Source organism: Eupeodes corollae, chromosome 2, assembly GCF_945859685.1.
Source record: "Eupeodes corollae chromosome 2, idEupCoro1.1, whole genome shotgun sequence".
In the NCBI taxonomy this organism is placed as follows: Eukaryota; Metazoa; Arthropoda; class Insecta; order Diptera; family Syrphidae; genus Eupeodes; species Eupeodes corollae.
Genome location: NC_079148.1, coordinates 56,636,843 through 56,654,119, shown reverse-complemented (window position 1 = coordinate 56,654,119; position 17,277 = coordinate 56,636,843). Strand labels below are relative to the sequence as shown.

The window sequence follows — 17,277 nt, the reverse complement described above, 5'->3', positions numbered from 1 at the left end:
AAGTTTCTAGTATCTGATTAACCAGCTGCAAAAAACTACCTCTCAATTAAGGCAAATGTAATAGAAATTTGACTGGAAAGTTATTCAAGAATAATCTTTTTCACTATCAAGTCAAATTGGACAAGTTCAGGCGACATATGTAAGGGACTTGAAAGTTAAGCAAGTTTCTAGCTGCCAAAAAATGTCCTTCCAATTAAGGCAACTTTATAAAAAAGATGACTGGAAATATAGGCAAAAAATATCTTCCAAATATCAAGTGAAATCAACTTATGTCAGAATGACAATCAACCATGTTTTTTCGGTTAACTGAAAGTTGAAGTTTATTCCTCTACGATTTATTTATTTTTCCGAAATTCTACTTAAAATTTTGGGTGCAAGGGTTCCTCGTCAAATTGGAAAAGAAATAAGTAATATTTCTTTACAATACAAAATAAAATACAAGTTGTGATGGAAATTTAGCTTGCTTGAGGAGTGTTTTAAAGACTATATTGTTTTTGATGGTTCTGTACAATGAACTGAAGTAAAGTAAACTTCAAAATTTCATATATATGACACTTGAAATACTAACATTTACGTAGCAACCAACCAACGAAAAGAAATCAATTTGACAACCTTCAAAATTAACGTCCTGACAGATAACAATTAAAAATAAATACATTAATTTTACCAATTAAAAACCCCACAGATACGAATCTACATCAACAGCAAATGATAAAAAAATAATTTTAATTTATCAATTGAAGGCGATTAATGCGTTAAGACAGGTCCTAATAAATTAAAAGATTGGGGACAAACCAATTCTTCATTTAAGGGACTCACCAATAGTACTAGGTTTTAAAATAGACGGAAGTGATTTACTCGGCAGAGCAAAACAAAAAAAAATTTACTGGATTTATCTTAACATTTTTATTGTAGTAGAAATAAAAAAATTGCAACTTGAATTTTTAAAACAAAACATCACTATTCAATACTGAAAATACATATATTCTTTCTATTAACTTTAACATTACATTTATGTATATTTTCATTTATAAACAATTAACTAATAAATATGAACTTCTGGCATTGGTTTGCCATTAATAATCCTATCGAATCCTAGACGTGTTAGATCAATAGTTTTGAATTTACCATCTATAATCAACTCAGCAATGGCTCTTCCTACAGCCGGTGTCTGTTGAATTCCATGCCCACTGAATCCCGTTGCTATGAATACATTATCATAATAAGGATGTCTTCCAATAATACCATTCTCGTCGAATGTATTATACTCATAAAATCCAGCCCAACTGCTTCGAACTTTTACCGATTCGAATGCCTTGACACGATGCGCTAATGTTGGCCAGATTTCATCTTCAAAAAATCTAAAATCTACTTCTAAATCATCCACAGGTGGTTCACACGTACAGTCTGGACTTTTGCCACATAAATAATTTCCACCCTCGCCATCCCGCCGAAAGTATGTTCCGTTAGTGTCTATGGTAAGTGGTGTTTTTAGTCCGGGGGCGTTTTCACCCTGACAATCGAACACATAAACGAATCGTTTGCGAGGCTCAACTGGCAATGCAGTACTCAAAAGTCCTGTTCCAGTTCCCATTCCCGCCAACTTACCCACTTGCCCTGAACAAGCTCCGGCGGCAATAACACACTTCCCGAATTCGATTGACTGCACATCACCATTGGTCAGTTTGACGACGGCTTTTTGCATCTTCTGTCCTTCTGGCTTTTTTTCGAATCCGAATTCTATAACCTCGCCGTCAACGTAATTAGCACCATGCTGGCGAGCTGTATTTTTAAAACCCATGAGAAGAGCCCACGGATCGAACCATCCCTCCTTTTCTATTCCAATACACCCAAGTGCTATTCCATCGGTATTAATCCACGGATACCTCAGCTTCAGCTTTTCTGGAGTAAGAACCTCGTTACGAGCGCCCAATTCGTTTTGGAGTTTTGAATTGCTTAACAAAGTCGACGCGCCATTTTCAGAAGCCAAAAGCAGGTATCCATTGGGTCTGAAATTGAGCTCGCAGTCTCCCAGATGCCCCTGAATAGTTTCAAAAAACTCTGCACCATACAAGGACATTTGAATATTCTCCGGACACGAAAACTGTTGGCGCAGTCCACCAACCGATAACGGGGTCGATGCTCTGGTATAGGTGCAATCTTTTTCGATGACAACAACATTTAAGCTATCTCCAGCTCTTTTCTTTAGCCAATATGCACTGGAAGACCCAAATCCACCACCACCTATGATTAAGACATCACATTTCTTCTGAAGCTCGGAAGAAGGTTTTGTTAATTTAGAGAGAAAACACTTTTGAGTAATATCACTTGAGCTTTTTTTCAAAAACAAAGCACTCTGCCTTCCAGACACCGAACGAACAAATGAGACAATTTTTAGCATTTCGTTCTGTTTGCAGTTGCTGCTAGAGCTCCGATAAATCCGTGTCAAAAGATCGACTATTACTGAGACATTTGTTAATTTTCTTCTTACACCTCAGTATTTAGATGATGATGATGACGACGACAAAAGGCAACGACGACGACCGACGACGTTATCAAATCAAAATACTTTTTGTAATCGTTGTTTATTATTAGTTTATGCCACTGATAAAGCAACAAAAAGTAATCTTTTATTAGCTTATTGAAGCACGAGGACAACAAGCGCGCTCTTGAGAATTTTTTTTATTAGATTAAGGGAAAGGTTTTGTCATATGAGAATTAAATTTATAATATAGAAAATTTAATAATTGAGCTGCATAATTGATAAATTTGCAAAAACAACCATTCCCCGGAATCAGATAGTTAGTTTTTTTGTCAATGGTCTTAAGTATATTTATAATTTTGTTTTATCAGTAGTAAGTAAATAGTTAAAGAATGTATGAAATTATCTCTTTGTTGTAACAAAGTGCCTAAATATACCATACACATACGATTTGAAAACGTTTGACTTATCCAATGATTACATTTCGTTATCTATGACTTTAGCCTTAGATTATACATTTTTAAGTGGAAAAATAATTCATATTGATTTTAGTTAAAATCTTCCAAAACGCTGATTTTTAATTGTTTGCATTCGATTGGATGAACAATTGATTAATTTATAAGATTGTCTTGGCTGAAGCATTGTTCCCCATTCACCAGATTTGAGGAAGCTAATTCAGCCGTTTTTTTCTCTATCCGAAGGAAATCTTGGGAAGACATTTGATAAGAGACCAAAAACTTCCGAACCAAATTATTTTTATTTCCTAATTTAAAATTCACTTTAGGGAAAATTTGTAGCTGTTGTAATACTTTCCCATAGTTTTTTGGCTTTCAGCTAATGAGGATTGGTTCGTCTTAATGTGCGAACTATGCCTCGTACATTTAAAACGGTCTTCATTTCGGAGTTGTCATGGTTGATTATGTGATACAGCGTGTTTTTTATCAAACCACTTCGTAAACATTTCAATTTGGAGGTCACGATGTAGATCGCTGATTAATTATCAGCTCAAGAAATATCACGAAGTTCGAAAGCTTCTAAATGATCGGCAGTACGACCTTCGTAGCCATATATGTGATTCTTCTGGTGATCTGATAATTTAATTTACCGAAAAGTTGAAAAAAAATCTTAACATTACGAGTATATTGATAAAAGTAAGATTATTACGTCCAAAGCTTGGGTACAACTGCCATCTCTAGGCTGGTGTTTCCGTAACTTATTTTAGTCTTTTGGACAGTGTTGAGCGGAGAGCATTCAAATCCATTGGTGACGATATCATCATTGAATTTTGTTTAAGTTGCTCGAACACCGTCGTAACTGTATAACCCACTTTTACCGTTTTTGGACGGAATGTTCTCTAGAAGAATAGCCAGTTGCATTGAAATTCGTACTTTAGCCGTACTACGCGAATGTGGAATTCGTGGACAGGTGCATACTTGAATAGCATAAATGGAAACGGGTTTTAGTACTTTCTTAACCAGTAGATTTGTCTGTTCTTCAATTTTAAGCTCTTCTCTTTCCATTTAAGCTTTGTATTTAAAATCATTCCAAGGTATTTGGCAGTATTGGAGTAAAGTACTTCTGTACTGTTTATAGAAATTGGAACATGACTTACTTACTTACTTACTTAAGGTGGCGCTACAGTCCTGTGTGAACTAGGGCCTCACCCAACAAACTTCTCCATCTAGCTCGGTCCCTAGCTAGATGTCTCCAGTTTTGCGCTCCTAGTTGGGTGAGGTCACCTTCCACTTGTGCGCGCCAATTGATCCGCGGTCTTCCTGTACTGCGCTGTCCTGTGGGTGTGGATTCGAAGACTTTCCGGGCCGGATCATTGGTTTCCATGCGCTCTACGTGACCCAGCCATCTTAGTCGTTGGACTTTTACCCTTCTGGCTAAGTCTACGTCGCTGTACAGCTCGTCGTTCCATCTTCTCCACTCCCCTTCGATGCATACGGGACCGTGGATCACACGAAAAACTTTTCTCTCGAACCGACCCAAGGTGCTTTCATCCTCTTTTGTCATAGTCCATGCACCATATAGCAGGACGGGGATGATAAGGGTCTTATATAGGAATTGGAACATTACTTATGTTTTTGTTTGTAAAATATATACACTCTGCGAAATAACGATAAGGACCAACAAAAAACACTGCTGTTTCGTCTATTTTTATTGCTATCAAAGAATGGCAACCCTTTTGTTTGTATTTTATATTTGTATAACGGTTTAACTAATTTTCTCTCTCCTAAAACGTTAGCCTTACAATAATGTATTGATCTCTGTTGCGATACGAAAAATGTATAAAGCCAATTCATTGTATTTAAGAATCGTTATTAAAAAAGACCAACAATAACAAAATCTTCAGCTTACAAAGGATTGTTAGTTATAAATACTTTGGAAACCACGTAAAAAGATTCAATTTATTAGAATAAAACACGTCGTTATGAGTCCATAATTGAATGCCTCCTGAAAGCCATTATCCGAAGAAGAGCTGATTACCGAGAACAGAAGAAGACACTTGCCAAATTGGTGGCATACTTTCAAGAAGCAAATCTGTTAAGAACATTTCCTTAAATCTGTGTTAAATTATGGAGTTAAGCAAAGTTTACGTAAAAACCTTAATTAACCAAGGGAGAAATCAAACGCCTAACCGTTAATTAATCGATAAGCCGAGCGAACATTTTTAACATTATAAACCTCAATGTGTCACCAAGGCAACAAGTTTTAAAAGATGCAAAAAATATTGAATATTTGAAACACATGCCGAAACCAAAACTTAAATCTTGTCAAAAAGCGAACAGATTGACTTTAGTCAAATTTTTTTTGGGACGGGACAAAATTGAGGAGGCCTCAGACGGTTTGCAACAATTTCGGCATGATAAACGAATTGAAAAGAAGCATAAAAATGATCGCAATTTTGAATGTGTTACATTGAAGATTTGGGGTGAAATAAGCTGCTTTTTCTACCAAAATAAATTCCCAAAAATATACAGATGAACCCGATTAAAATCGTTTGGGCAATTTTTATACAAAATGTGGTTTAAAAAAGACCTTTATTTTACCCTATCAATTATTTGACAAGGGTTGTTAAAGGAGGGTAAGCCAAAATGAATATGTGTCAAATAGAAGCATTAACAATTTCAATACCAAATAGTGAACGCGAGTTTAAAATCTTGAATTTAAAAAAAATTATTTCATTCTGAAAAAAAAAATAACCCATATCAAAATTATAAAGTAAAGTCTAATTTTTCATATTTTTGTTTTTCCTTATAGGTTTAGTTGTTAAGATATTAAAAGTAAAATTACTTTGTGAAAATCCAATAATAAATGAAAAAAAAGTCGTATTTTTTGTTTGTCCTTATCATTATTTCATAGAGTGTATGCCTCTATTTTATTTTATTTGTTTTATTATCGACTGCGTTTGGCAATTTTTGTTAAACGTTTTTATCTGCAATAATATTGTAGTATCACCAGCAAAAGTGGCTTTGATATTGTAATCCCTTAATAGCTATCGATTCAAAACACAGAAGGGATTGAGACTGAGAAAATGAATTTCACTTTCTTAGTTTATATCAACAAACTGCACCTACATTTGCTAGGAGTGGTTTAGAAAAATGTACGAGATGTTCAGCAAATGATCAGCTTTTTATATTGGATTTCCGCTCCATTTACTATTTTGAAATTTTATTAGCAGGTTTTGTGTCCGCTGTTTTTTAAACGCTTTGCTACTTCGGTAGCGACTGTTATCAGACTTTTCAAAAACCTACTTAGCGAATCATTTTGAAACTCACTGTTTTATTTCGTTGCTTCGACGGTTTAAAACTGTCTCATCGTTTGAAAATCTCGTCATTTTCTTCAAGGTCTTCTATTTTCAGCGGTAAACATTACAAAATCTAACAATTTGATTTCATGGAACAGACATCAGCTTTTGATTTTATCAATAGAAACGCTTTACTCTACAAGCTATTTAACCTAGGAGTGTCAACATTATTGAAAAACTTTACCAAAACACCATAGCGTACATTTATAATCTAAAATTAAAATCAGAGAGAATTGAAGTGAACCAAGGAGTGCGACAAGGCTGTAATCTAAGCACCTTGTTATTTGCACTTTTTTAGATGATTTGGTTGTGTATCTCAATTGTGGAGTGGAGTTTGCTAACAAACGGATCAAAGTGATCATGTATGCCGATGACATTATCACCGACTGCTCTACAGTTGATGATAAATAAACTGGAAGAATACTGCCAAGTGTGGAATCTAGAAGTTAATCCGGAAAAGTCAAAAGTCCTAGTTTTTAAGAATGGATCTGGCAAAACGGCGAGAGACGAGCAATGGAAATATGGCGAAAAAACTCTAGACGTAGTTAACTCTTATATTTATTTAGGAACGAAAATCACTTTTAATTTAAAATTAGAAAACATCTCAAAAGCGAACTAAATAAAGCTAAATCCGCAATATGTGTTAATTGGAAAAGAATTTATAATAACAAGCTAATAGTGATTGACTTAAAATATATAATGTTTAATGCTACTGTCCAAGCTATCTTGTTTTATGATGCGCAGGTATGGGGAGTAAAGAAATATGAGCTAGTTGAAAGCCTATTACGTTTTTCTTTAAGGAAAATATTTTGTCTGCCGATAAATTCCCTAAAATGTCACTGTTTATGTTTACCCTTAAACTGAATGCTGACAACATTGTGAGAGTACTTAACATGGAGGAGCATAGGCTACCGAGAAAGATAATGGAGAATGCGATTCAAATAAAAAAGCTGGTTGTAAATGATTGGAACTTGTTAGCTGCGGACCGGGCGGTGGCTTGACCCTGAATTGGAGTATGAATTTGGTTCAATTGAAAAACATGCTTTACCAAGTAATATCCGTCACTGATGAGAATGAAAGGTATGGGCATATTGAAAAAGCTCGTTCATCAACGGAAAGGCAATATTATTCAGAATGCGTACTTTATCTCAACGACAAAACTATTTCACCAGCGAATATAACAATTCTTTCTATCATTGGATCCATATTTAAGATAAGAGAAGAACTGATCAGACTAAACTTTAGTTTAAACTTAAACCCCATCGTAACGAGGTTATCGATCTTTGCACTATCTATAATCAGCATGAGAGAGAGGATGTATTACACTTCTTAGGCACTTGTCCTATGCTGACGGAGATAAGGCGTGTTCACTTTGAAAAAAGTTTTCTGCATGTTGAAGAGGTTATGAACTATCTGAATAATGCGAACTAGAGTTGTGTAAAAATGGCAGTGCTCTCCAAATAAATCAAAAAGGCCTTCAACATCAACTAAAATATTTAATTCATAATAACGGAAAATAAGTAGTATCGATTTTTTACCCTTAGCTTTGTCACAGTAAAAGCCGTTTTTTTAAATATATGGTTGTTCATAAAAATAGCAGTGCACGACAAAGTACTAGATATATTATATAAGAAGTAAGAAAAACTGTAAGAAGTTAGGAATGCTCATCAGTATACCCTCGAGCCCAACTTCGGTCGTACTGTCAAATACAGAGATTCGTTCTTTAGCCATACTACGCGAATGTGGAATGCCTTGCCACACTCTGTCTTTCTTAGTCATTGCAATATTCAGAAATTCAAAACCAATGTGCACCGACATCTTCTTTTAAACCCTCTCTCCTCTTCCTAATGCTCACACTGTGCCTTTGCATAATAAGGGTAGTAATATACCCTTGAGTGTGTGTTTATTATAAAAAAATATTAAAGTGTACAAATAATGTTAGCTTACAATTAGTTTTTTGTTGCATAACCATTGTTTTTTATGATGCTTCGCATCTTCGTGTCCACTACAACCTGACACATATCCACTGGTATTGCGTTCCACGAATCACGCACTGCTTCCACAATTTTTTTGAATTCTAGGGTTTTGCTTTAAGAACTGCGTTCTTAACATCCCCCCACAAATTGCGATGGGGTTAAGGTCGGGGGATTGAGCGGGCAACTCCATAACGGATAACTTCTTCTGCGCAAACCATGGTGTTGCCTTTTTTGACATATGCTTTGGGTCATAGTCTTGTTGGTATACCCAAACCAACGGCATTTACTTTCAGCATAGGGTAACATAACCTCCTCGAAAATTTTCACATACTCGGTTGCATCACTTATACACCCAATGAGATAAATAGGCCCTACCACGTAATATGAAAAGAAAGCCCCTATCATAATTTTACCTCCACCATGCTTCAATGTTTTTATAGTGTACCGTGGATAGTATGGTGCATTTTAGGGTCTTATCACATATTCTCGACCATCCTTGGACCCAAAAAGGACGACTTTGCTTTCATCGGTCCACAGAACATTCCTCCATTTCTCTTTTGCCTAATCTCTATGCGTTTTAAGAAACTCCATTCTCTTTGCCACATGCCTTTTCGTCAAGGTACCTTGCGTGGGCTTCGCGCTGGTAACTTCACTTATAAAAGACGTCGTCGTATTGTGACAGGGCTTCAGTAGTCATCCTTTTTAGGCCTCGCGTTTTCGGTTTATTTTGCCATTTTAAGGCGTTGACCTTGACCGTCTTATTGTTTATTTTTAAGCTAATATTTATTAATTTTTTATATGCTAGTATGTTACAAAAGCTTAAAACTTTATATACTAAAATATTTATTTACCGAAAAATAAAAAAATTGAATTTTTAACACTTATTAATTATAAAATCAAAACAACTACTATTTTTATGAAAACTCTATATCCAGAGAGTTCGATATAATGTGTGTTCACCGGGAAAAGTAGAGTATAACTTCAAGCTAAAAGTATCTAATATGAAAACGAAAGACCGTTAGATGCAAGTAACGTGTTAATTTTTTTTGTTAGAACTTTCGTTCTTTAAATAATTGACAATATAATAAAATGTGACCAGCGCTGTAGATGCGCCTTTACGAATTCTACAAAGAATCGATAAAATACAGAGCCCGCATCATCGATGAACATCTTTGATTCAAACCAATAACAGGCATAAGAATCCGTTCACCGAATAAATTTTTTATATTTTGATTTGACTAATCTAAAAGTCCTTTAAAAATGTTGTTAACTATATTGAAAATCCTGTCAAACATTATTCTAATTTCGATTAAATTCATTGGAATTCAATTTAATAACGTAAAATATTTTGATTTAACTAATCTAAATCGGGTTACCATTTCCATTTTGATTGGCGGGGGGGAGGTCATTTTAAATCTTCTAAATCTAGAGGGACATAAAATTGTTCTTTCTTTCATTCAGCAACCAAAAACCAATTTTTTTAAAATTGTTTTCAACTTCTAATTTTATTATAAGAAAAAAATTAATTACAACACTATAAATACATCCATATGTTTAGACATGAAATAAAATAATTAATAAAAAGGAACATAAAGTACAGGTATTGTTGTTTCCATATTAACATTCAGTAATTTAAAGGTATATAAGTATAATACATTAGTAAGTCTTTATTACATTTGAGTCCGACATTTTAACAATTTTAATTTTATTTAGACACAAATAAAAGCACTGTTTTGAAGTGAAAAACGAACAACTTTTTGGGAGTGAAGTTGGTAACGTTTTGTTAAAAGAATGGATGTGTGAAAATTTAAATAACTATGATAGAAGTATTCACTTTTTTTTTAGATTAAGGGGGTATTCTGGTCTAGAGACATGAATTTTAGGATATTTTTGAAGTGCTGTAGAAAAAAACAAGCAACAATTTTACCACCAATTTTTATATACATTATTTATTCACATTAGAAGCATAAAAAAAAATAAAAAAGTAAAAAAAAATATAAATTCCGTTAGTTATCTGCTGATGGAGTGGTGCGTCTCGAAAATTTGGTGCGTGACCATACCCACGATTTTAACTCTCCTAGAAATCTGAAATCAAAATCTAAAAATCGCGGTCTTCCTCTACTGCGCCGTCCCTGGGGATTGGATTCCAGGACCTTCCGGGCTGGAGCGTTGATGTCCATCCGCTCTACATGACATAGCCATCTAAGCCGTTTGACTTTAATTCTGCTAACTAGGTCAGTGTCGCTGTACAGCCCGTACAGTTCGTCGTTATATCTTCTCCTCCATTCTCCATCTATGCGTACGGGACCAAAAATCACCCGAAGAATTTTTCTCTCGAAGCATCCAAAGACGCTCTCATCTTTCTTTGACAGGGTCCAGGCCTCAGCGCCATAAATGAGAACCGGGATGATGAGTGTCTTATAGATGGTGATTTTACATGCTCGAGAGAGGACTTTACTTCTCAATTGCCTTCTATGTCCAAAGAAGCAGCGATTTGCAAGAGTTATTCTTCGTTTGATTTCAGCGCTGGTGTGGTTGTCTGCATTAATAGCGGTGCCTAGGTAGACAAAGTCCTTAACTACCTCAAAGTTATAGCTGTCCATGGTGTCGTTTTGTCCAAGACGTCGTCGTTCAGTGTCCTTTTTTGATGACAGCATATACTTGGTCTTGCCCTCATTGACCACTAAACCCATCTTCTTCGCTTCCGTCGCAATGCTCAAAAAGCTCCACTGACGTCACGCTTTGATCTTCCAATTATGTCAATATCATCTGCGTTTCCGAGTAATTGGCTGGACCTTTGGAAGATTGTGCCTCTAGTGTTGACGGTTGAGTTTTGCACAATTCTTTCCAGAACGATGTTGAAGAAGTCGTATGACAGTGCATCGCCTTGTCTAAAACCTTTTTTGACATCAAATGCATCGGTAAGATCTTTTCCGACCTTGAAAGAGCAGCTTGCATTCTCCATCGTCATTCTGCACAAACGGATAAGTTTGACAGGGATGCCAAAACTAGACATTGCTCGGTAGAGCTCTTCCCTATAGATGCTGTCATACGCGGCTTTAAAATCGATAAAGAGATGGTGGGTATCGATTTGAAGCTCCTGGGTTCTGCCGTAGTGTGAATATTTGGTCGATAGTGGACTTTCCTGGTCTGAAGCCACACTGATAAGGACCAATCAGGTTGTTGACGAATGGCTTCAGACGTTCACATAATACGGCAGAGAGGATCTTATACGCAATGTTAAGAAGACTGATGCCTCTGTAGTTGGCGCAGTTTAGAGGGTCTCCTTTCTTATGTATCGGGCACACTATGCTGAGATTCCACTCATCGGGCATGCTTTCTTCCGACCAAATTTTGCAGATGAGTTGGTGCGTGCTCCCTACCAAGTCATCGCCTGCTGCTTTGAATAGTTCGGCGGTGATGCCGTCAGCTCCAGCAGCTTTGTTTGACTTAAGTTTAGATATAGCTATCTTCACTTCGTCAAGGTCGGGCAGGCGGAATTGTTGATCTGCGTCGCCGAGGTTGAGTGGTTCTATCTCCCTTACAGTGGAATTCGGTTCGTCATCGCCGTTATATAATTTGGAGAAGTGATCTTTCCATATTATCAGCATCCACTGTGGTTCTACTACGATGTTCCCCTGATCGTCTTTGCAGGCTTCGGTTCATGGCTGGTACCCTTGGGAGGTTTTTTTACATTTTGGTAAAATTTACGAACCTCATTCCTGTTGTGACATCCCTCCATCTCCTCGATCGCGCGCTTCTCATGCACTCTTTTTTTCCATCTAAGAAGCCGGTGTTCCTCTCTCCTCTCAGCATAGGACTCCTTAAGAGGTTATTAGAGACTCGATCGGAGAAGAGCATGGCAGTCTCTTGTGATTGTAGCCGTCTAACGTCGAAACTTCTCACAGTACTTCCTTGTTTTGGCTTGGATCGGGATATCCGTAGCCGTACCTTGGCTACAACGAGGTAGTGGTCCGAGTCAATGTTGGAATCTCGGAATGTTCGGATATCCTGGATACTGCAATGTGGTCAATCTGGTTGACGGTTGATTGATCAGGAGATTTCCATGTCCCCTTGTGGATATTGAGATGCGTGAACTGCGTACTAGCTACCAGAACGTCTCGCCCCGCAGCGAAATCGACCAGCCTGAATCCGTTGTGGGAGGTGGTGTCGTGCAGGCTGTATCTCCCGATTAATTATAAGTTATAACTATATAAATATCAAAATTATAAACACAGAATATAGAATATCTATCTATCTATCACAAACAAATAAAATTTTAGTTTTTTAACCGCGATAGGTCGCAATAAATTATTTACTTAACGGCCGTTCTATATTCAGTAAGCTTAATAGTAGTCGAAAATTATATGTAATTAAACTGATAAGTTGTACTCTCTCAAGCTGTGTTCTTTTCAAAATCAATATTCTTTAAACATTTAATAAGATTCAAATACAAAAGTCACTCTTCCTATTTTATCAAGCAGTGCAGCAATAATAATTTTGAATAAAAATCACACCATTCATCCACATTAATTGAATGTAGAAATATGTATTTACGAATGAGCAGACGACAGCTGCGTTTATAAAAGTACATATATGAATGTACTGTACGTACATACATTTATATTATCTCTTTATTATATATATAATTATTTGTACTTATTCCATTCCGCTTCGACTTTCAATAGCAGACACTTCTTATTAATTCATCATCAATTTAATTTAGGATATTAAGGGTCAAGGTTATCAGCAAGTCATGCTTGTGGGAAATAATCCAATTGTTTTTAAATTTGAATTTGGTCTCTATAATAAGAAAATATTAACTCTCTAATTCCACACGAAATAACGCACTCGATAAAATAAATTAATAAACAAAATATATTACATCCATGATGTAATTATGGTATTTAATAAGATAAACATAGCATTAGTAGTTTGAGTTGCTTAGAACGCAATAAGTGATAGACTGTTTCCCTTATCTAACTTTCAACACCAATCTAGAGAAACTAACTTGTTGGTGTATAGTATTTTAACTCTGCTAAACTTGTTTGTTTTTTAATTTTGATTGATTGTTATTTTTGTTACAAAATGAAAAAAAAAAAGAATTAGCAAACAATTGTAGTAGAAATTTGCATTAAAAACTTGACAAAACTTGAATCATCCATCCATTCGCTCAAGGCTGTTTAACCTTGCAACTTGAATTTGTAATTTACGAAATTAATAGCTCTTCCAGTGCACATACGAGTACATATGTAATTAAATATTAATTAAGTTGCCAATTATATGTTCATTTTGTTACTTTCTGTTGGTTTTTTACTAAATAGATTTTATTTGTTTAGTATTCTTCTAATCTTCCGTCTTTTGATTAATGAAAATAAAATAAATCTTATTTTATTAAATTTTTGTTCTTTGCAGTAAAAATGGGATTATTGAGTGAAGGAAGTCCTCTGTCTTGGGAGGAAACAAAAAAGCTAGCCGAACATGTGCGTCATCATGGCATTGAGCAGTTTATAAATTTGTACCACCGATTAAAAGATCGTCAGGGGGACATTCTTAAATGGGGTGATGAGGTAATAGAAATAGCTTTTTCTTTCTTCAATTAATTCAATTTCATCTCTTAGGTTGAATATATAATAGTAAAGTTTGATGATCAAAATAGAGTGGCTAGAGTCTCGCTAAGAGCCCAAGAACTGCTTGAGAAGCTAAATGAGAAGGAGCTCGCCAATCCAGATGGCGTGAAATCTTTGTGGCGACCTGAATATGGAGCCTACATGATCGAAGGTACACCAGGCAAGCCATTTGGGGGTTTGCTAGCGCACTTCAATCTTGTCGAAGCAAATATGAGAAATCGTCGTGAAGAGGTTACTGAATTGCTTAAGGAAGACGAATGTGTTATGTCGATTACAAATTTCCCACGTCTCGGTTGTCCATCGTTCACACATCCAATTTGTAGTCCAAATCCGGACAATGTGGAAGGTGCGGCTCGATCGTTATACTTTCCAGATGACGCTATATTCCCGGGGCATCCTCGTTTTAAGACGCTTACACGAAACATTCGTTTGCGTCGGGGGGAAAAAGTCAATATTAAGTTGAATGGTTTGTAGTCTGCTTTTTTTTGTAGAAATATAATCATCTAACTTCTTGTCTGTCTTCAAAGTTTTCAAGGATGTTAACACAAAAACTCCGGTAGAAGGTAGTCCTGCTGGTTCACCAGATATCGTGCATCTTGATGCTATGGGCTTTGGCATGGGTTGTTGTTGTCTCCAGGTGACTTTCCAAGCCTGTAACATAGTCGAGGCACGGACATTGTACGACCAATTGACGCCACTCTGTCCTATAATGCTGGCCTTAACTGCCGCTTCGCCAATATATCGAGGCTATCTTACCGAATCGGACTGTCGCTGGAATGTCATAAGTGCATCTGTCGATTGTCGTACCGAGGAAGAACGTGGTCTTGCACCTCTCAAAGAGAATAAATTTAGAATTCAAAAGTCAAGATATGATTCTATTGATTCGTTCCTATCGCCAGAAGGTGAAAGGTATATATTTTTGGACGAGCTCTTATATCTCCTTATTTAACAGAATAATTTTGTTTGTTTCAAATTGTCAAGATACAATGATGTGCCTTTAGTTTATGATGAAGCTGTCTATCAACGCTTGCGTAGTGGAGGAATCGATCATCTATTAGCGCAACACGTAGCTCACTTGTTCATTCGGGATACAGTATCTCTGTTCAGTGAGAAGGTTGATCAGAATGACGAGGAAGACACAGATCATTTTGAGAACATTCAATCGACCAATTGGCAGACAATGCGTTTCAAACCACCACCACCGAATTCGCCGATTGGTTGGCGAGTTGAATTCCGACCGTGTGAAGCTCAAATGACAGATTTTGAAAATGCTGCATTTGTATGCTTCGTTGTCCTTCTCACAAGAGTCATACTTTCCTATCAATTGGATTTCCTAATTCCAATTAGCAAAGTAGACGAAAATATGCAAACAGCTCAAAAACGTGATGCTTGCCGCAAAGAGAAATTCTGGTTTAGAAAATCAATTAAAAAAACTAAACCATGTAGTGAACAAGTTAACGGACACGGTAGTTGTATAGATGAATACGATCGCTTATCGATAGATGAGATAATAAATGGAAAGGTAAGTCATATTGATTTTATTATTTGACTCTTTATTGGTTTTCAAAGACGAAATTTATCTTTAGACTGATGGCTTTCCAGGACTCATTCCACTTATCAAAAGTTACCTACAATCAATGGAAGTCGATGCCGATACCCATTGTACTATTGAGCAGTACTTACGCTTGATACAGAAGCGAGCTTCTGGAGAGTATACCACAACTGCCACGTGGATGAGAGAAGAAGTTCTTAATCATCCAGAATACAAGTAAGTTTCTGAACATCTAGAGATTTAAAAGATATTGTTACATGTAATTTTTCTCTCCTTCCTTTTGTTTTGATTGACAAATTACAATTTTCAAATGATTTTTGTAAGCAGTATCTCCTGATGGATGATTGGCAAAACAAGCATTGAGTTCCCTAGACTTCAAACGTATATAATAATATATATAAACGACACTATAGCTGCAATTTTTGTCGTCCTATCTTCTTAAAATCTTGTTAGAGGTAGGGCTAGTCCATTATTCTTCGTCGGTGCTTTAAAAAACCTATGAAAATGAATGATACATTAAGCTTAAGTATTTCAGCTTAGTAGATGGTATCCAAGAGACTGCTTTAGTTTATATCCTACTTTTTGATTCCAGCACCGTTTTTATTGTCATGAACTAGTTCCACGTTTATCACTTAAGCTATAAGGAATGATAAACTGACACTTGTTGATATTAGTCTGATGCATTTAAAATTTTTGACTGAAGTCACATAGTAAAGGTCTTCAAAACATTGTTGTATTTATTTTTTTTCTCTTTTACAGAAAAGACTCAGTTGTCAGTGATCACATCAACTATGATCTCATGATGAAGGTCAAACAAATACAAGAAGGCAAACTTCTAATCCCATCGCTCCTGGGACAGGGAAATAATTCCAAAACAAAAGATTCCATTCCACCGGCATTACAAAAGCATTTAGCCAAGGGTAATTGTGATAAATGACCTGCAACGCAATCATCACCATCCTCATCGTCATCACATTCAACACTTCTTGGTCAACATTGTAATACCAACATTTTTACAACACAAGCACTTACAACTTAAAATATTTAAATATAAATACAAAAAAGATATATGTATGTACAACAACAATGCTCTACTATGGAAGCCGGACGCTATTGTGCATTTACGGAGTTTGGAAATTAAAAGCGGCGTGTGAAAATGGATGGAAATGAAATTCTGTAAAATAAAATTTCAAAGAAAAATAATAAGGTGCATTAGATGATATTGTAACGCGGTTTTGTATTTAATTGATATGAGTCGGTTTAAGAAATTATATATTTCAAATTTTATGTAAAATAAAAACAAAAATTAACTAAAATAATAAAAACAAAACAAAAATAGTATAGCTTGAAGCTGATGTTCGCAAATGAGACTATCGAATTTACTATTTTGAAAATATATATTGTTTGGATCTTTTTCCAAGAAAAAGAACAAAGTGGTTTTGAATGGCAATACGTTTTAAGGGTAAAACATCAATAGCTAATGACTTATAAGATTCTCGATTTTTTGAATATATTTACTAATGCTATGAATTTTTATTTCTCCTACAAAAATCTTATCTGCTATAAATACTTGTGGTTAATGTTTTCCGTTAATTCAAATTAATTTAGTTTATTTTTGACAAATTCGAACAAAGTCCCTTAAAATCAGGGGCCTTACTCTGTAATAATCCTATGCGAAAGTGGTTTTCGTTGAGCTTTTAAATTGGTATTACATGAAACTTCCAAATTGAAAAAAATAGTACTTAACACTTTTAATAAATTGATGTTTTTCAAGTCTAGAAATATTTCTTATGAACTCTGTCAAATTAAGAAGCAAGGCTAAA

At 35.6% G+C, this 17,277-nt stretch overlaps 2 protein-coding genes across 2 annotated transcripts in view; one reads left to right on the top strand and one right to left on the bottom strand.

Moving 5' to 3' along the window:
• LOC129944040 (glutamate--cysteine ligase) overlaps positions 1–16,824 on the top strand; it is a 52,865-nt gene extending 36,041 nt beyond the window's left edge. Inside the window, exons 2-7 of the mRNA XM_056053198.1 lie at positions 13,688–13,842; positions 13,894–14,368; positions 14,430–14,811; positions 14,884–15,424; positions 15,489–15,670; positions 16,214–16,824. Of these exons, the coding sequence (XP_055909173.1) occupies positions 13,693–13,842; positions 13,894–14,368; positions 14,430–14,811; positions 14,884–15,424; positions 15,489–15,670; positions 16,214–16,391 (1,908 nt within the window). The 5' untranslated portion in view covers positions 13,688–13,692 and the 3' untranslated portion in view covers positions 16,392–16,824. The remainder of the gene's footprint in view (positions 1–13,687; positions 13,843–13,893; positions 14,369–14,429; positions 14,812–14,883; positions 15,425–15,488; positions 15,671–16,213) is intronic.
• Positions 964–2,495, bottom strand: LOC129944038 (FAD-dependent oxidoreductase domain-containing protein 1). Its single transcript, XM_056053197.1, has one exon. The coding sequence runs from the start codon at positions 2,399–2,401 to the stop codon at positions 1,043–1,045; it is 1,359 nt and encodes a 452-aa protein (XP_055909172.1). The 5' UTR covers positions 2,402–2,495; the 3' UTR covers positions 964–1,042.
• Positions 16,825–17,277: the final 453 nt, after the last annotated feature.

Excerpts from the sequence above, each read along its gene's own strand:
- LOC129944038 (XM_056053197.1), bottom strand. The coding sequence starts at position 2,401 with ATGCTAAAAATTGTCTCATTTGTTCGTTCGGTGTCTGGAAGGCAGAGT.